General features: G+C 34.9%; 3 protein-coding genes and 1 long non-coding RNA gene across 10 annotated transcripts in view; 3 read left to right on the top strand and 1 right to left on the bottom strand.

Moving 5' to 3' along the window:
* Window positions 1-1,152: 1,152 nt before the first annotated feature.
* Window positions 1,153-4,061, top strand: LOC104114974 (probable ribosome biogenesis protein RLP24). Of its 4 annotated transcripts, none has more exons than XM_009625536.4 (5): window positions 1,153-1,230; window positions 1,573-1,685; window positions 3,193-3,306; window positions 3,428-3,564; window positions 3,651-4,061. In XM_009625536.4, exons 2-5 carry the CDS (start codon window positions 1,605-1,607, stop codon window positions 3,817-3,819), a joined length of 501 nt encoding a protein of 166 aa, XP_009623831.1. In that variant the 5' UTR covers window positions 1,153-1,230; window positions 1,573-1,604; the 3' UTR covers window positions 3,820-4,061. The 4 variants fall into 4 exon arrangements, with proteins under 4 accessions (XP_009623831.1, XP_009623833.1, XP_009623834.1 ...); XM_009625538.4 differs by having other exon boundaries at window positions 1,171-1,264; window positions 1,582-1,685; XM_009625539.4 differs by having other exon boundaries at window positions 1,175-1,230; window positions 1,582-1,685.
* A 3,109-nt stretch (window positions 4,062-7,170) lies between these two features.
* On the top strand, window positions 7,171-12,325 carry LOC104114973 (uncharacterized). Of its 3 annotated transcripts, XR_011413611.1 has the most exons (4): window positions 7,171-8,140; window positions 8,821-10,791; window positions 11,018-11,084; window positions 12,035-12,325. It is a non-coding gene; the product is annotated as an uncharacterized lncRNA (long non-coding RNA). The 3 variants fall into 3 exon arrangements; XR_011413610.1 differs by lacking the exon at window positions 8,821-10,791 and having other exon boundaries at window positions 7,189-8,140; XR_690512.3 differs by lacking the exons at window positions 8,821-10,791; window positions 11,018-11,084.
* Window positions 12,326-13,329: 1,004 nt separating this feature from the next.
* Window positions 13,330-14,497, top strand: LOC138906847 (uncharacterized). The gene is made up of 3 exons (XM_070196552.1): window positions 13,330-13,733; window positions 13,818-13,934; window positions 14,200-14,497. The coding sequence occupies exons 1-3, from the start codon at window positions 13,330-13,332 to the stop codon at window positions 14,495-14,497; spliced, it is 819 nt and encodes a 272-aa protein (XP_070052653.1).
* Window positions 14,498-18,117: 3,620 nt separating this feature from the next.
* LOC104114975 (rRNA biogenesis protein RRP5) overlaps window positions 18,118-18,978 on the bottom strand; it is a 53,384-nt gene continuing 52,523 nt past the window's right edge. For both annotated transcript variants that reach the window (XM_070194904.1, XM_070194905.1), the window contains exons 39-40: window positions 18,892-18,975; window positions 18,118-18,764 (exon numbers count right to left, since the gene is read on the bottom strand). In XM_070194904.1, the coding sequence (XP_070051005.1) occupies window positions 18,657-18,764; window positions 18,892-18,975 (192 nt within the window). In that variant the 3' untranslated portion in view covers window positions 18,118-18,656. The remainder of the gene's footprint in view (window positions 18,765-18,891; window positions 18,976-18,978) is intronic.

Genomic DNA, 18,978 nt, shown 5'->3' on the forward strand with positions numbered 1-18,978 from the left:
TCCGACTGTGCGGCGATGCAGCCGAGAGCGCACCTAAGGAAGTCTATCCTAAACCCTAATATCGACCTTTCAAGAGTTGCCCATCCACATAAGCTCTTCTCCGTTTCTAAGGCGACTTTTATAAAATCAATGACCTAAAGCAAAGTTTAATAAGAGGTCTTATACTTTTCTTTAATTGGAATTCACATATAATATTTTTAAATAACATAAAGCCTTTAACTTTACATAATATTGTTATTTATATTATAGAGGTTAATTTAAATAACTAAGATGCTAGACGTGTATTTAAAATATATTACCTTTGATATTATTGTAAAACACTGTATTTACTAATATGAAGATTCAAGTGGTTTAATTCAAATACTCTAAAATATTTTATTGTTTAAGAGCAAACACTCTTTCTTGTTTTCTTTCTTTTTACAGGATTTTTGTACTTTTTAATTTTTTCTGTAAACTTTAATATTGTCTAAATTTAAATAAAATTATAAAATCCACTATAAATTTTGTGGGACCTCAAAATTTCGAGTGCCTAAATCAAGGCTTTACTAGCCTCCCTTTTTACTCACCTATCCATCCGTAACGTTCGTCAAATTTTATATAGTCTAAATTAAGACAACCATGACAAAGAATATTGTGAATGTGTCATCCAATTACCAAATGTGAATAAAGCTGATTGAACATAATATTCACGGGACAATGCTTTTAACGGAACTAGTAGCCTAAAACCAAAATATATTAAAAGATACTTAAACTTCTTTCATAAAATTTATATAATAATGAGATATAAAAAAAAGCATACATGACTTTGATCCAGTGGTAGGAGCACATCATGGTATTAAACTCTCCGGTACACAAAAATGTAATAAAAATCGAGTTTTGAACTTTGTGTCACTTGTCTTAGAATTTTCTTAATTAAAAAAGATATACACACAAGTACTTACTTATGATGTATGGAATATGGATCATTCTTGAATTTAGAGTTGAAATTTAAAAATAAATTATACATAGAAGAATAAAAATAGAATTGATGAGAAAGTAAATATATTATTTAATTTAATGATAATTCTTTTTATCTTTATTAACTCATTCAATACTACTTTTTTCATTTTTTTTTAAAAATTGAAAAATAAAATCTTTTATTCATATATATATAGAGGGGGGGGGGGGGGGGAGAGTACTTAAAGGCAAGGGCTTCACTCTGCCTTACCCTAGAGCCGCCCTTGTCTCCAAGTACTCCCTCCTTCCCTCAACGCTTTTTACTAGGGTTCTTTCTCATGCTCTTTTTGCCTTTATTTTTCTCCTAATTTTCTCAAATATGCTTGTGTTTACAAAATATTAGAGCTGTTTTTTGCATATAAATTATCATTCATTCGTTTTTGTCAATTCGAAATGTCTTTGCTGTTTATTTGATCTTGTTTTGACATGATTTTCCTTTTCCGTTTTTTCAATTTCTGAATAATTGAACTGTAAAATCACTTGGGTCAATTCTTTTTGTTGGAAAAATCTTAGCTTTAGAATATACAACAATTTAACTGTTGCCTGTCAAATTGTGTGACTGACTTTGTGGTAAAGATTTTTCAGGTCAGTTATAAAAGGAGGGTACAATGAGGTTGGAGAAATGCTGGTTTTGCTCCTCAACTGTATATCCAGGCCATGGTATTCAATATGTTCGAAACGACGCTAAGGTAACAATTGTTTTTCTTCTTTTTCTTTTGCTATTTTCTCCCTTGTATATCATGGTTATGCTGAATGTTGCGTCCTTTGTTACCTCAAATTTGCTGGACTAACTAGTTGTTTAGTTGTAGGAGTTTAATACTTTGGTTTACTCATATAATCAGTAGTAAGAGGGGTCTACTGCTTCGATATATTAGAATCATTAGTTGTAAGAGGAGTCTACTACTTTCTTTATGGCTCTTTAAAGCCTCATGGTTAGTAAAATTTTGAGAGAAATATATTCAACCAAATTTTTTATTCTTGTTGCTGGGTCTTTTCAAAAAAAAAAAAGAACTAACAGGTTAAGATATGAAGGATTAGTGATTGCCATTTGTTGTATTGCAATTATAGTGTCGTTGTCCCAGTTGACCCGAGTCAATGTTTTTCACAGCGGCAATTAGGACAGTAGATTTGAGTTGTGAGCACAAACATTTGCTTATTTGAGGATTTTGAGCAAGTGATATTAGTAGTTTGTAATTCGAACTCTGATTAAGCAAAGACTAGTATTGAGTCGATGTGTTTTTCAGTGGGGAGATTAGGTGAGTAGCTTTTGCGTGTAGATCCTTGGGAAACATGCTCATTTTAGGATTTCGAGCAGGAGATGTTAGCAATTTGTATTCACACCCAAGGGCGTGACGTAGTAGTCAATAAAGTGTGTGCAAACCTTGGAGATAGTAGAGACAAAAACCACCGGATGATTTCTTCCCATCTGCCTAAGTTTTGGTGGGCATAGACCATAGTTACTTGGTACCTGAATTGGTGTGAGGTAGCACATACCGGGTGGAGCAGTTAAGCTACACACAAGCTGGCCCAGGCACCAGTGTCTTAAAAAAAGTTTGTAATCTAAATAAGCAAAGGATTAGTATTGAGTTGATCACTTGATTGAAGGTGATAAGTTTCACCTTTTTGAGACTTCAGAATTGACTGCTTGGTATTTGCAGTAGTGGTACAATTTTCCCGAATTCAGAAGGCTATAACTGGGTGAAAGTTGTCCTTCTCAAAATTTACATGGATAAACTACTCAGCTAGTACAAGAAGCATGTTGGTTGTCAGGTGTAAAAATTGAGAATTATTTGTACATGTGCTTTTTCTGACATTTTTTATATAAAAAATTGTGTGCTTTGTGACATTTGACAATACTGGAAAACTGGTGCATAAAGGCCGGAGTACGTTGTAGTGCATTTCTGTGATCTGTAATATTTTCTTTGTCTTTATCATGGTTGGTCCACCATAGTATGATGATGCACCTTCAGACAAAGCAATAAAAAGTAGTGGCTGGTTTTTCAGGAGATAAACCATCTCTTTGGCCTTTGCGCTCTATTTTTCTCCATGTCCTTTTGTTTTGTTGGTTTTTCTTGCTTTCCTATTGCTCTGCTAATGTTTGATAGTGATGGCATCTAGCTTTAGTGACACGAAACAGGTAGATTCTCACTTTTTGCTGTTTGATCAAGTAAATGAAAAGTTGTTTTCTGTTTGCAGATATTTCGGTTCTGTAGATCGAAGTGTCACAAGAACTTTAAGATGAAGAGGAATCCACGAAAAGTTAAGTGGACTAAAGCATATAGACGGCTGCATGGAAAGGACATGACTCAGGTGAGTAGTATTCCTCCTTTTCATTCTTCTTTTCCTGTTGCATTTGCTCCATCCACTCCACTGATTTGCTTATTCTTCTTCAATTATGAATTCTGTTGTTGCTGCATGTTGCTATTTGAAGGACTCAACATTTGAATTTGAGAGGAAGCGCAATAGGCCGGAGAGATATGACAGGAATGTCACTGAGAACACTCTGAAGGCCATTCGCAAAATTGATAAAATCAGAGTTGTCAGGGATGAAAGGCACCACAAAAACAGGTCCCTTTTATACTGCTCCACTAATTCGCATCATGTAGTTTTATTTTCTTTTTTTATATACTAACATTAGTTGGAAAATTGGACAGGATGAAAGGAAAGAAAACCAAGGAGCAGAGAGAGGCAACAAAGGAGCTCGAGCAGAGCATTCATATGGTTAAAGCTCCTGCTGCGCTTGCGAACGACCCATCTCTCACCTTGCCTATCAAGGTCAAGGTTTCACAGCAGAAATCCGAGGAAAATCGTATGGAGGAGTAAACATTTCCTTTATTCTCAAAACTGAAATGCAAAATCATAACTTTCCTGCAGTGGTCAATTTTGTCGGCGTGCGTAACAATATGTATAGCCTTTTTGATGACTTGTTAATGGTCATTACTTTGAGAAAATACACTTATCTTTCGTGCTCACCAGTGATGACTCTTTTTTTGAAGAAATTATCAGAATACTTCATCCTGTAGAAGAAATGTTTGCTAGTTGGGTATATCTTGTGTTTTTGATTATGAATTATTTGTTGGATCTTTTTTCTTTTCTTCTGAAGAGACACAGTGCGCTTTGACTTGGATTGTGGAGAAGTAGATAAATTGGAAAAGATCGACAGGTTGATGCTTAAGAAGCCACCTGCTTATTGTTTGCTGCAAAAACCATGATATAAAATTTGCACAGTTTAGATTAGCTCTTTGAGAATACTGGCTATTTATTGTTTGTCAACCGTATTAGGCAATAGTGTATAACCATTTTCTACGATTCTTATCCATATTCGATTCGTTTTTAAAAAGTTTATTATTCAATTTATTTTTAACGGATAATATGAGTGGATAACTGTATTTTTTAAATCATTTTGCCACCTGTACTCACAATTTACCTTTTCGGAGGTGAAAGCGTAGGTTGTACCGCCGATATTGGCGACAACTAAACTTATTGGATACATGATTCTCCAAAAAAAAGTATGTGTTATTCCCAAGATTGACACTAATTCCTTTTTAGTTGGGTAAGAATAGAATGATACATCTTTAAATTTGAAAACAAGTTTAATTGACAAGCTTTTACATAGATGCCACAAAATATTTAAAATCACAAATTTTAAAAGTCAACAATGACATAAATGAGTGTATTTTTGTATATCCCATGGCAACGACCTACATTGTATTATACCGGAAAAAAGAAGAAGAAAAAAGGAGACAAGAACAACGTTTCAGATTTTAGTTTCGTGTATATGTAGAACTTTTCTCATCATAATTCTAATAACAATGACACTTGGCTTTTTATAGTTATGCCACTTGGCTTAGTGAGATTGCTTTTTCTTCTTTTAATCAAAATATAATTATAGATAAATGTTGAAAATAACGAGGTCAACGGAGATTCTCCTTGACGCATTTCAACAATAAAATTTCTAACATCAGACAACAATACAGTTGTTGATTCTCACTGCCAAATCTTCTATATCTATATATTATTAAAATGAGAAGAAAAAAAATACCATATTAAGCCAAGTGACATTGCCACAATTAGCCAAGTGATACTCATTTAGCACTCATATTGAAAAATTTACTAAAGTTGTTTGGCTTAAAATCTCCTCTTATTTTAACTGCATTTTTTGCGGATTCTTCGTTCTTCCTCTAAATAAACTAGTTTTTTCCTTTTTTTGTTTAATTTTAAGCGCAATAGGGATTATCAAAATACTTCTTCATATGCTGAAGAAATGAAAAAAGGGTACTTGAGAATGACTTCAAAGTCCATGGCAGAAAAATATAGTGACGGTACAGACATGGATTTCTACGTACTAACTACTAAGATTTGTATTCTCTCAAAAAGTACAACTTTAGAGAAGATTGTATCCAATAAAAATAAAGGATAAAAAAAGATAATATAAAACTAGAAGAAGTCTATCACATAAAATGCTAGACACAAATTTTAAAAAGTTGGTTAACCAAGCTCATTGGTTCGAATGACTTCATTACAACACTCCGAACTTGGTAAAGAAAAAACACAACACTTGAGCAAAACTCTGCAGCATAAATGTCAGATCATTGACTCTACATAGCAATTATTTAGGGCAAGGAGCTTAGAACTAAATAAAGGACTGCAAAATGGCCACATACCTCTGATAAATTACTCTTTTCAATATATGTGTTACTCTTTATTGTATGTTCATCTTCCTGATTGATTTATTGAGGAAATAATCTTAAATCCCAACTTTATAAACACGTAAATAGAGAAAGCAAGTCTTTGACTTAATAGACCAAATTAAAGTTTAGCTACTTCCTCCGTCCCAATTTATACGAGGATTGACCTATTCAGGAGTCAAACAACTCTTTCTTTGACTACAATTTTTTCTAATTCCTTTCATATATATTATGCAGACTTATAGTACTTTTTATATAGTTTTCAAATATATAATTTTATTAAAAATACTCAGAAGAATCTATATTTAAAATTGAGTTAAAGGAAGAGTTATTTGACTCCCCAAATAGGCCAACCCTCAGATAAATTGGAATGGAGAGAGTACATCTTATGTGATATGGATGGTGAACTAAGGTACGATGCTATATCTTCTGCCTCGCTTCTTTGTTGGTATATGTGTGTATGTACATTCGAATAGTCAAGTATAGAGTGCAGTAAGATGATTAGCTCGAAAAGATGCAAGTTTTATATTCCCTTTTTACACATTAGCATTCTGCTCGGATAATCACAGTTTTACCCATTAATCGGATGCTCCAAACTTTACTATCATTCTATGACAACAGAAAAATCATATGGGCAAATTTTATGTGTATGTTTTGTGTGTGCGTCTAATCAAGTTTATCATGTAGTTTGTAACTTTATCGAGACGTTGAAGAATATGCTAAAGATATATGATCAAAACTCGCGCGAGTTTGCCATGACATATGTGGCTGAAAGTTGATGGGAAGACATAGAAACATCAAAAGTATAAACATTGTAAAATCTTAAGAAAAACAAATTGTTCAAAGCTTTCCTTTTGGAAATTTCTAAGTAATTTTAGTTTATTTATAATTGATTAGGATACCAACGCCATATATGAGTGGAGTTGCTATGAGGCATAATTTTTTAAGCATGATTAAAACTATAATGAGTGTCAGATGTTTGATCCACAAATATTAATAAAGCGTTCTCAATGTCTTCTTTCCTTAGATATTATTAACAAGCAGAATGGAGATCTTAAAAGTAAAAAGCGGGCTATTATCAAACTTTACTGTTATATATAAACTAATGCATCCATATTAGAACTATTATTATACTTTAAATAAAGTTCTTCCGTTACAGTTGTGTTAAGCTAATTGTGCTTTATTGAGATGAACGCAATTATACTATGGAATTCAATTTTTGTTTTCTTTACTACAACATCCGTGAATTATGCAGGTACTTATAACAACAAATAACAATATACTCAGTATAATTCCATATTATGAGATCTGGGAAGAATAAAGTGTATGCAACTGTTTTCTAAAGACCCTCAACAAATACTTATTATATATTATATAAAAGCAAAAACTTTAGATTTGTCATTGTACCAACTGTCTTTATTAGATACGTCCATAAAATTTATATTTAACTTAAAATAAGGCAATAATTTTTTATGATTTTTTTCTCTACAAATCTCCAATAATAAAGTTGGAGTTTAATAGGCAAAAAAGTCGCTCAAAACCGGTTCATTTTTTGCTACGCTCCAAAATTGCTCTTGAAACCCAAAATAACTACTTGAATTAAAAGAGCCCCTAACCTAAAACCAAAGCTCACACTTTGCAATGAACAATGGATTTGAAGATTTGGATCAAAGGAACATGGATCTGTGCCGATTTTAGGGATAATTGGAGCTATTATTGAAATTTTTGTAATTTCAATTCCTGTTTGTTACTCTTCTATCTCTCTTTCTGCTTTTTTCTCTTTGCTTATTCTCAATTTATATTTTTGTATTTGAAAATTTCTTCTTCCTTTTTCTTGGCAAGAGGTTTAAATAAATATTTGAATGGACTATAATGGATGTGAAAGAACAATCAACAATGTCGCTAAGAATGTCAAAGGGTTTGTACAATTGTTATTCTTCTTCAAAACAGAAGCTTTCTTCTTCAATCAGTCGAGCGGCCTTCTAAATTCTTTTTCTCCATTTTCTTTGTATTTTTCAAGATTGTTCAAATACAACTTCAAATAATTTGGCCTTTTCCCCATCCTCTATTTAATAGAGTCTTTACACACTCAATTTAGTTAAGTTTTAATCGATTGATTCTGATATCTTATCATTTTATCTTCATGTTCAAGTACAGTCAATATTTATGAAAACTGAATTGCTTAGATTTTTTTTTTAAATTCCAAGGTCTTAAACTGACTATGTTAAAATGCAGTGATTGAAACATAGAATGGGTCAAACTCTGTTTACTCGCAAAGGTAAAGCAGAATGCTGCGATTTGAACCTCACAGAACAATGCAGAGTTTTTTTCATTCTACTCGATTTCAGCTTATAGTTTGAGGACGAGGATAGTTAACCATTAATTGTAATTTTTTTGGATGTTGAAGAAAGTACAAAGCAAGGAGATGCAAAGCAATGGGAGTAGTGAAGGATCAGGTAATTTAGTGCCCACTATTTCTAGAGAAAATATGTTTAAGGGCTATTGCCCAACCTGTTGAAAATTTTATTTATTTCGGGAAAGTTCTCTTTATGATAAGATGTCTATACAATAGGAGTCAAAAATCTTATTAAATTCGTCAACCCTTTTAACTTTATTGATTAAGGTGGTAATTTCGTACAACAACCTTTCTTACATGAAAGTAAAAGATGACTATCTATTATAGTTTGACTGGAAATTTGTGATTATATTGGATGTATAGGAAAAAGAATTGTGTGTTGGTAGCCTATACTTTAATTTAAAAGGTATTCAGACTTCACAAATTATTATGCATACATGTTTGTTGCCACTGTGCCACATGAATTCAAAACTTCAATTATGACTTTCTTCCCAGTTGATTGCTTATGGACAATGTTCAGCAATAAGTAAAATATGATTTTTCCTGCTGTGCTTGCAAATTTGGAGAATAAGGAAAAGGAGGACTTAGAGTGAAACCATGTCGTACTATAGGTTATGTCAGTCATACATTTGCGTGCTTTAATGTATGATACTATAGATACTAATCCCAATCTTTAATGGGAAAACAAAGTGAACAAACAAGCAGTATACTTCACACCTCATTTGATTCAAATGTTTATCAAAGAGCTGACTGCATTCTTTTTCTATTTATTGATTGCAGATCTTAATATTTTTAGCCTTTTCGTAATTGCATAAAACTAGATAATGACATAAGAAACAAGGACGCACATTTCTTTTTCAGGCGAGTTTCTGTTGTTATACACGATCTTCCTTACTTCAATATTTGAATTATGGTTGGATATGCAAAGATCTAATTATCACTCACTCTTTGGTTAGTTTTGTTCATTTTCTTACTAGAAAGCATCTCCCGTGCCCTTCCTTTGGCATTGCTGTATGGTCTAAACTATCTGTCCTTAACCCAATTCATCGACTGCTTTCACTAGCAATATAAGCTTTTACACAGTACATCTTGCAGTTGTCTTCAATGTTCTGTTGTTTTCCTCCTTGAACTTATGTCGTTCATGTTCGCTGACTTCTTTGAATGAAAATCCTGAATTGCTCATGAAAACAGGAAGTCAAAATTGGGTATTGTAAAATCTTCACTTAAATTTTCTGTTTCTGAGGCTCTTTGGGCTGTTAACAGTTAAAGAATTTGCTGGTTTGACATCCTTAATCAGGCTTTGAATAGTATAGGTTAAGGTGAATTAGACAATTCTAATTGTTGTTGTTGTTGTTGTTGTTAATTGGAAAAGAATATTAGATTCTTGATGCGATACTGACCTGCAAAGAATTAAAAGCTCTTCTTCTTTGATATTTTCTTCAACTAAGTTTTCTGCTATGCGGGGAGGAAGCATAATTCCTATTTTTACTTTAATTGTCTACTATGACTTAGGACATTCGTTCCATTTGACAGAAGTTCTCTGTCAACACCTTTCTTACAACAATAGAACTATTGTAACGAACCGATCGGTCGTTTTGAGTATTATAATCCCGTTCTCCCATTTACTGCTTAATTTATGCCTTATAGTTATTTTATGATTTACCGGGTTAGTTGGTTCGGGTCAGGAATGAATTCAGAATGAAATGAGACACTTAGTCTCATAATTAAAAATTTAAGTTAGAAAAGTTAACCGGATGTGGACCTATGTGTAAAAGACCTCAGATTTGAATTCTGATAATTTCAACAGCTCCGTATGGTGATTTTGGACTTAGGAGCGTGTCCGAAAAATTATTTGGAGGTCCACAGTGGAATTAGGCTTGAAATGCCGAAAGTTTAATTTTTGAGAAGTTTGACCGGGGGTTGACTTTTTGATATCGGGGTCGGAATCTGATTATGAAAATTTGAATACCTCCATTATGTCATTTATGACTGTGTGCAAAATTTGAGGTCAATCGGACGTGATTTGATAGGTTCCGAAGTCATTTGTAGAAATTAGAAATTTCAAAGTTATTAGGTTTGAATTGGGGTGTAATTCATGGTTTTAGCGTTGTTTGAGGTGATTTGAGGTTTCGACTAAGTTCGTATGATATTTTAGGACTTGGTGGTATATTTGGTTGAGGTCCCGAGGGGCTCGGTTGAGTTTTGGATGGTTAGCGGATCAAGAATTTGAACTTGAACAACTGCTGGAATTTTCTGATATCTGATGGTGTTTTCCTTTTACGCGATTGCGTGAATGTGTCGATCGCGTAGGCTTAGTTGGTCAATGGAGGTTTTTGTTCTACGCGATCGCGTAGGGTTAATTTGAGGCAGTGATATTTTGTGCATCGTGATCGCGTGAAGTGGGACGCGATCGCGTAGCTATGTGAGTTTGTTATTCGTGAACGCGTGAAGAAAGCCGTGTTCGCTTAGAGGAAATGAGGCAGAAATGGAAATCACGCGTTTGTGCTTCACGATCGTGTAGGTCTGTGATGTTGTGCATCGCGATTGCGTGGGAAAGTCTGCGATCGCGTAGAGTTAAACCTGGGATGTGGAAAACTCTTCTTCGCGATCGCGTGGAGATGTTCGCGATCGCGTAGAGCAAATGTCTGGGCAAGGAGTTTAAGTTCTGAAAATGAGACCCATTTTCATTTTTTGACGGATTGGAGCTCGGGAAGAGGCGATTTTCGAGAGTTTTTCAAGAAAAACAACGGGGTAAGTGTTCTTAACTCAAATTTGATCAAATTACCCGAATCCATAGTTGTTTTTATCATTTAATTGGTGAATTAAGTTGGAAAAATTTGAAAACTCTCTTGGTTTAAATAACTTTTGTCGAGTTACGAGACGTGAGCTAAATTTGGGATTTTTATGGAAAATTAGCATTTTATTATGGAATTAATTCCAATGAATTTATTGACTGAAACGAATTATTTATGACTAGATTCGAGGCGTTTGGAGGCCAATTCACGAGGAAAGGACATTGCAGAATAAGAATTTCACGGCTAGAGGTAAGCAACCGTTTTAAATCTGGTCCTGAGGGTATGAAACCACAGATTATTTTATTATGTGAGTATTTTGGAGGTGACGCACATGCTCGGTGACGGGCGTGCACCATGGGAATTGGAACTTGGTCCATTCCGTGAAACTGAAAAGATGAATAAGCTTGTCCTTAGCTATGTGCCCTTTTTGTGCTATAAAAATTTGACAGTGAAGCATGCTTAGGCTATGTGATGGTGCTGTAAAGACCACAAAGGTCTTGTCCATGTTGAATTATCTGGTAAATTGTTGTTTTGTATTCAGTCACAATTTACTTGTTTATTTTATCTTAGTCTCTATTGTTCATTATTGATGCATCATATTATTGTTATTTGGGCTGAGTATCATGACTATTGAGAGCCCGAGAGGCTGGAGAGATTTATGACTGAGTGAGGCCGATGGCCTAATTGTGAGTTATTATACTATAGCACGTGAGTTGTCCGTGCAACACGTGATTTGTCCGTGCGGATCCAGATATTTATACTATGGCACGTGAGTTGTCCGTGCAGATTATAGTGCTTGGGCTGTAGGAACCCCTCCAGAGTCTGTATACCCCAGTGAGTGCGGGTACCCATTGAGTGTGAGTGCTGAGGACTGAGAGCCGAGTGATTGAGTTGTTGTGATGAGTGGAGTGATTGTTGCCCTGAGAGGCTGTACTTGCTTTTCATTTATTGTTGCACTTAGTTATTATTTGTTATTGTTGTGAAAGTCTCTGAAAGATTTTATATCCAGATTACATGAACATGAATTGTATAAATTGATTTGACTTAAACTGCTGGATTTGAAAGCATGTCTATCCTCTGTTGGAATTACTGAAAATGAACTATAAATGTGTAGCTCGTCACTATCTTCAATTCCTTATTTATTATTGTTACTTGCTGAGTTGGTTGTACTCATACTACACCCTGCACTTCGTGTGCAGATCCAGGTCCTTCTGAACATAACAAGTGTTGATTTTCTCGCACAGTTGATTTTTCGTAGATTCAGAGGTAGCTGCCGTATTTTGCAGACCTTGTATCTCCTTCCCTATCTCCTTGTTTACTGTATTTGGTCTTAGAATATTATAGACCGTTTTCTTTTGGCTTGTATCCATATTAGATGCTCATGTACTCAGTGACACCAGGTTTGGGAGCGTTGTATCGGAATTTGCTAGATTTTTGATATTGTATTAAACATTATGTTTTCAAACTTAAAGAAAATCGTGGGTTATTGATGTTGTCGGCTTGCCTAGTACTGAAAGAGGCGCCATCACAACAGGTTATGATTTTGGATCGTGACATCTATTATCGTAGTAGTATTAAATTACTATTTCAGATCCTATACATTAACATGCGTGTTCAATTTTCTATGCGCCTGCGGCTTGTTTGTTAAGTAGGTGTCGTCTTTTGACAATATGACATATGTCCAGAGAAGAGGCCTCTCCAAAAAACTGGAAAAGGTCAATCATTTGAAGAGCAGGGACAGTAAGGAGGAGAATAGTTCTTAGCATTTTGCACCCTAAGGGTGGTTTGCTTAAGATTTCTATTGTGTGACATAAGAAACAAGGATGCACATTTCTTTTTCAGGCAAGTGTCTGTTGTTATATACGATCTTTCTTACTTCAATATTTGAATTTTCTAAATATCTTTTAGCCTTTCGACCTTTCTATATTTTGGACGGTAAACTGAAAGCTACATCTTTATGTACACTTTACAATCTTTCTACTGTTTTCATCAATTTAGAAAGGATGAAAGAGAAAGAATTGAAAAAATAAAAAATACGTTTCTATTTATCTTGCTAAAAAAGAATTCCTGAATCCGTTGAAACCTTAAAGATAATCACTTTCATAAAGAGAGCTTGCAACTATCTTACATATGTATAATTTTGTTGCCAGCCTCGATCTCTCTAGAGAAGAAAAAAGAAGAGGAGCTGCATGTTGAAAAATAATACTCTGCTAAGACAAAGTAATAATGAAAATTCATTTTAGAAAATTGTTCCAAACTTGAGAAGTTTAAGAGAGGACTGGGATTTGATTTTACATTTGCCAACTGCATTAATAAAATTTGGTTTTTTGGTGATAATGTTGTTAATTGTACAGTTATTCATGACATGCCTCAATATATTAATTGTTCAATCAATAACAACGGGGTAACATTATTCATCACTTTGGTATATGCCAACTGTAAGGCTCATCTCAAGGAATTACTGTGGGATGATATCCTATCTTTTTCTAATGATATGCCTTCACCATGGATGGTCGCTGGCGACTTTAATTCTATCGTGGAGCCTGAGGAGAAGAAGGGGGGTAGAATTCATAGTATGTCTAAAAGCCTTCCTTTCATTAATTGTATAGTAGGTAGTGGTTTGATGGACTTTGGCTACTGTGGTAACCCCTTCACCTGGTGTAATGGGTGGGCATATAGTAAGAGGATATGGGCAAGATTGGATAGGGCATTAGTAAACTCTGAATGGTTGCAAAACTTTCCTGATACTTCGGTTGTTCATTTGGTCAGAAATGGCTCTGATCATGCCCCATTGCTTATTTCTACGGCTAACAATCAATGGGAGCCTAAGAAATATTTCAGATTCTTAGATTTTTGGACGGAACAAGAGGACTTCTTAAAAGTCGTTGAACAAGCTTGGCAGATACATGCCGAATGAGGTCCTATGTGGAAATTTCATCTCAAGCTTAAAAATGTTTGTAAGAGTCTCTCCTCCTGGTCTAGGAACACTATTGGGAATATTGTTGACAAAATCAAGGAACTACAAAATAGACTTGCAGAGCATGAGGATAGATGTTTGAATGATAACTCAGAGTGTAATAGGATGGAGTACAACAATGTGTACTCAACTTATTAGGCACATTAAAAATGAAGAATCTTTTTGAAGGCAAAAAGCTGGATTGAAGTGGTATTCGGAGGGGGATAATAACACAAGGTTCTTTGGTTATGTTATCAACTCCAGAAGGAAAAAGCTACACTTAACAAGAATTAAAAAACAGGATGGCACATGGATTGAAAATAAGGATGACATAGTTATTGAAGGTGTTGCCTTTTTTGAACAACAATTTGTATAAGGGACTACATGTAGAGATTTTTCTATGCTCAGGAGGCTTCCCAGAGTGATAGGTGAAGATGACAACCTGACATTGGAGGCCATTCCAACTATGAATGAAGTGAAACAAATGGTCTTCTCTATGAGTAGTAGTAGTTCACCTGGTCCGGATGGATTATCTGGGAAATTTTTTCATCACTGCTGGGATATTATTGCTAAGGATCTTTATGATGTTATACTGGATTTCTTTTTTGGTAGTGAACTTCCAAGATCTTTCACTTACACATGTCTAGTCCTTATCCCTAAAATAGACAACCCCAACAATACACTGATTTTAGGCCCATTAGCTTAAGCAACTTCACTTCCAAAATCATATCCAAGCTGCTGAATACTAGACTATCCCCTTTGATGAATAAGATCATCTCCCCTAACCAAACGAGCTTCATAAAAGGGAGATCGATCTCTAACAATGCAATGCTCACACAGGAATTGGTTCACAATTTAAAAAGGCCAAATATCAACGGGAATGTAGTATTCACACTGGACATGGCCAAAGCTTTTGATAGGGTTGCTTGGGACTACCTTTGCCAGACTTTGAGACAATTGAGATTCTCTGAATTTTGGATTGACATGGTTGCCAGGTTGGTCTCTAACAACTGGTATTCCATTAATATTAATGGAGTTAGGCATGGATTTTCCAAATCCTCAAGAGGTCTCAAACAAGGTGACCCACTATCTCCCTCACTATTTGTTATTGGAGCTGAGCTATTATCTAATATGATGGAGTAATTGAAGAATGAGAATTTCATCCCCTTTTCCGTGGACCATGGCAGTCCTTTGATCACTCATCTTACATATGCCGATGACACTATACTCTTTTTCTATGGGGACCTCCTATCCATTTCCATGATGATAAGGAAGCTAGAAATTTTTGAGCAAGTCTTAGGCCAAATGGTGAATAAAAGAAAATCTTCTTTTCTGGTATCTCCCTTTACTCCTATTTCTATCATAGAGGATATCAAATGTATTACTGGTTTTTCTTATTCCCCTTTCCCTTTTACTTATCTGGGGTGCCCTATTTACTATGGAAGATTTCTTTTTTGTTATTTTGGAAATATGGTGGCCAAAATAGCAAATAGAACTCAGGGGTAGAAAGGAAAACTTCTTTCTGTTGGGGGTGGAGCGGTCCTTATCAGGTCTGTACTGCATTCACTATCATTGCATATCATATCTGTTGTGCATCCACCAAAAACTACCCTTGGACATATTGAAAAATCTTTTGCTAATTGTTTTTGGGGATCTTTAGAAAGTAAGAGAACTTATCACTGGTTTTCATGGAAGAATTTATGTTACCATAAGGTAGAGGGAGGGGTAGGATTTAGGTCATTGCATGACATGTGCATTTCATTTGCTGCTAAAGCTTGGTGGAATTTTAGAACTCATAACTCCCTTCTCACTCTCTTTTTGGAAGCCAAGTACTGTAAAAGAAGTCATCCAGTTTCTAAAAATAAGAACTATTCTCAATCTCACTCTTGGAGAAGGCTAATGGATATCAGAAAAGATTGTAAAAAATATATTTTATGGAAAGTGGGGAATGGCAACATCTCCTTTTGGTGAGACAACTGGACAAACAAAGGTGCATTAGCCAAAGTAATTGGACAAGGCAACAAATCTAAGAATATTAGAGTGTCCGATTTTATCTCAAGCAATCGATGGAATCTGAAAAAGCTCCATGATGCTCTTCCTCCTAATTTGGTATCTCATATCGAGTCTATCAGTATTACTTCGGGAGAGAAAGATCAACCTATTTGGCTTGTGAATCACAATGGATCCTTTTCAATCAAATCAGCCCGGAAGGCTCGTAGAAAATCTAAAGGTTCCTTACTCACCCTCTCTAAGATTTGGCATAGTAAGTTACCATTCAAAGTCTCTTTTCATACATTGCGGTTATTGAATGGTAAATTAGCCACATATGATTCTTTGGTTAAATTTGGTGTGCATGGCCCTTCAAAAAGCTATTGTTGTCCTAATGATACCTCTAAGTCTATTAAGCATCTATTTTGTGAAAGTGTGGTTGCTGGAAAAGTTTGGAAATATTTTCAAGATGCATGTGGCTTGAGAATGCAATCTACAGGTGGCACAAGAGCTAAATTTATTAGATGGTGGATTGTCCAACCTCAAAATAAAGTTCATGAGTTGATATTGCAATGTCTTCCATCTGTTATATGTTGGAAAATTTGGAAGTATCGATGTACTTTTAAATATGAGGGAGTTAGAAATACTACTAGCAGTATCATTGCAAAAATTACATAACTGATGCGACTGCTTCTTTCGGCCCAATTCCCTTCTTTATCCTTCACCTTTCCCTTTCCAAGAATTACCCAAATGGTCGATAGGATTAAGCCCAAGCTGAGCATCATTCCAGTGATATGGAATAATCCTGCTTTCGGTGAGTTCAAATTAAATGTAGATGGGTGCAGCAAAGGAAATCATGGGAGCGGAGGGGGTGGTGGGATTTTAAGAGATCACCTTCGACATATGGTCATGGATTTCACTGTGTATCTTGGGTGTTGCTCCAATAACTCACCTGAGGTGCAGGCTATTAAAACTGGAATGAGGTGGTGTTTAGACCACGACTTTAATAGAATAACTATTGAATCAGTCTCTTTACTTGTTCTTCAAATGATAAAGGGAGAAATCTCCACAGCATGGCAAATCAGAGAAGAAGTTAAAGAGATTCAAGCAATGAACATAGATGGACAGTTTTAATTCACTCACACCTTCATGTAAGGTAACATTCCAGGTGATCTTCTAGCAAATTTAGCGGAAAGAGATAGAAAAAATCAGTTCTTCATTGGGGCTATAAATATGCCAAGGCAGATTACATCCTCACTGAAAAATGATGAGTTAAGAAGACCAAGTTTTAGAATTAAGGTGAAGAAGAGCACCTTCATCTTTGATCCAGGTTGAATGTGATATTTGTGTTAAGTTTCATACTTAGCAATTTTTGGGACCTTAATTGTTTCAGGAGTAACCCTCCTCCTTTTCTTTCTGTTTTCTTAGGGATAAGACAATTGTAAAGTTGGATTTGTCCAATTAGCTCTATTTTGATGAGGTCAGGTATATGCCTCTATGTTCCTTTTGACTTATCTTCAATATAATCTCCTATGGAGAACCTTTGGCCAAAAAAAAAAAAAAAAAAACAATTGTTCATTGCGTTGCAAATTTCATATTTTCTCGCAGACGCCTTTTTTTTGTCCTCCATGTCTTTGTTACATTCAGGGATTTGAACCAGTGTGAAGAATATGAATTCCTAAAGATAAGGGGGATGGATACATGGTGCCTTTCGAGTTTGAGAATTTTACTGCGGTGTACCAATCCTTGACTCTTTTCATATATCTAAGCTTTAATAGACATAGCTAACTTACATATGCAATAACGAAAGGATAGGTTGTCACAGTTGCGGTGCTAAACACTTCTCTATGGAGTTGCTGACTAAGTGCTAATTCATGTGTTCCAAACGAAAAGAAGGATATGCAATATAGCTTTCCAGAAAGAAAGAAATATCTTAACTTCATGTTCATCCCAGAAATTAGATGTTTGAGTGTTTAAGAAATCAACAATAAAGCTTTTACAGTTTTAAACATCTTTTTAGTTAGTTTGAAGCGAATATAAGCTAAACAACAAGAGATGACTCTTCCTGGAGAATTATATATGATATTAGATGGGTTCAAATATATGTCCTCAACCTAAAAAGATAATTTAAATACTAAAACATTAATTTTGATGTGATATTATAAATAAGATATAAATACCAATCTACTATAGTTAGTTCCTTTTAATATTGACCGCGCATCGCACGGGTACTAATACTAGTATACATAAGAAAAGAACAGCATATTACCTTACAAAGAGAAAAGGTTAGAACAGCTTACCGTCGTGCTTTTAGCTTTTATAAACTGGAAATAGTAATGAATCAACAGTGGTTTACTGGCATTGCCCACAAAGTATTTTAAGGTTAATATGGCATACAATGAATAATTTTATCATTGCTCATATTGATAATTATACAAGCACCTACACAATTGCATATTCCTCTTGCATAAAACTTGGATTCTCTTTACACCACAATTTCTCAGTGTTCCAAAATTTTCCTATATAAGTTACAAAATTAGTGTGACATTTTGAAAATCAGCACGAACACATGCTTCTCTGCTGTCTAGCATGTTGCATGTCAATCTCCTAACTGCTGTATTTCAATCGCTGAATTGTGCCTACAAGAGAAATTGGTTATAGTGATGGGAACGTTACTTCCAGCAGAACCTAACTACTGTTTGTCGCGCTTGTATGTCAAAACTGCATGAGAATCAGACAATTTCAACCTCAAGGAAATCTCTGAATTTCAACCAATGGATAGACGCAAGACCATGCCATGAACATCTCTTCTCCAGCACTGATCGAGGACTCTTCGCCTTGTCAAGATATTCAGATCTACATGACTGCTGGTTTAATTAAGCAAGAGTGCTCTCAACATATTCCATTGCTTTTCTTTTCACAGCCTCCATTCGATCGTCATCACCAAGCGTCTTCTCATACTCGAGATACTTCTTAAAAAGGAACTGCACTCCAGACATCAAAAGCCATTAGAAAACCATAGAATCGCTACCATCTTAAAACAATTAAGAAAAAACAAATCGCAAGAAACATCATAAAGAATATTCCATGGTTTTTAAAAATATATAACACCTTCATCTTTTTGGGTGGAAGGCTAAGAGTAATTGCCCTTTCAAATAAAGCACGGATCACTTCCGCATCTCCTAGTCGAATCTCCTG

This window comes from Nicotiana tomentosiformis, chromosome 2, assembly GCF_000390325.3.
Source record: "Nicotiana tomentosiformis chromosome 2, ASM39032v3, whole genome shotgun sequence".
Taxonomy (NCBI): Eukaryota; Viridiplantae; Streptophyta; class Magnoliopsida; order Solanales; family Solanaceae; genus Nicotiana; species Nicotiana tomentosiformis.

Excerpts from the sequence above, each read along its gene's own strand:
- LOC104114974 (XM_009625536.4), top strand. The coding sequence starts at position 1,605 with ATGAGGTTGGAGAAATGCTGGTTTTGCTCCTCAACTGTATATCCAGGC. Across the intron at positions 1,686-3,192 it reads ATGTTCGAAACGACGCTAAG|ATATTTCGGTTCTGTAGATC; the intron begins GTAACAATTGTT and ends TTCTGTTTGCAG. Across the intron at positions 3,307-3,427 it reads ATGGAAAGGACATGACTCAG|GACTCAACATTTGAATTTGA; the intron begins GTGAGTAGTATT and ends TGCTATTTGAAG.
- LOC138906847 (XM_070196552.1), top strand. The coding sequence starts at position 13,330 with ATGCCTTCACCATGGATGGTCGCTGGCGACTTTAATTCTATCGTGGAG. Across the intron at positions 13,734-13,817 it reads AAAGTCGTTGAACAAGCTTG|GAACACTATTGGGAATATTG; the intron begins GCAGATACATGC and ends CTCCTGGTCTAG. Across the intron at positions 13,935-14,199 it reads AGGATGGAGTACAACAATGT|GAGGCTTCCCAGAGTGATAG; the intron begins GTACTCAACTTA and ends TTCTATGCTCAG.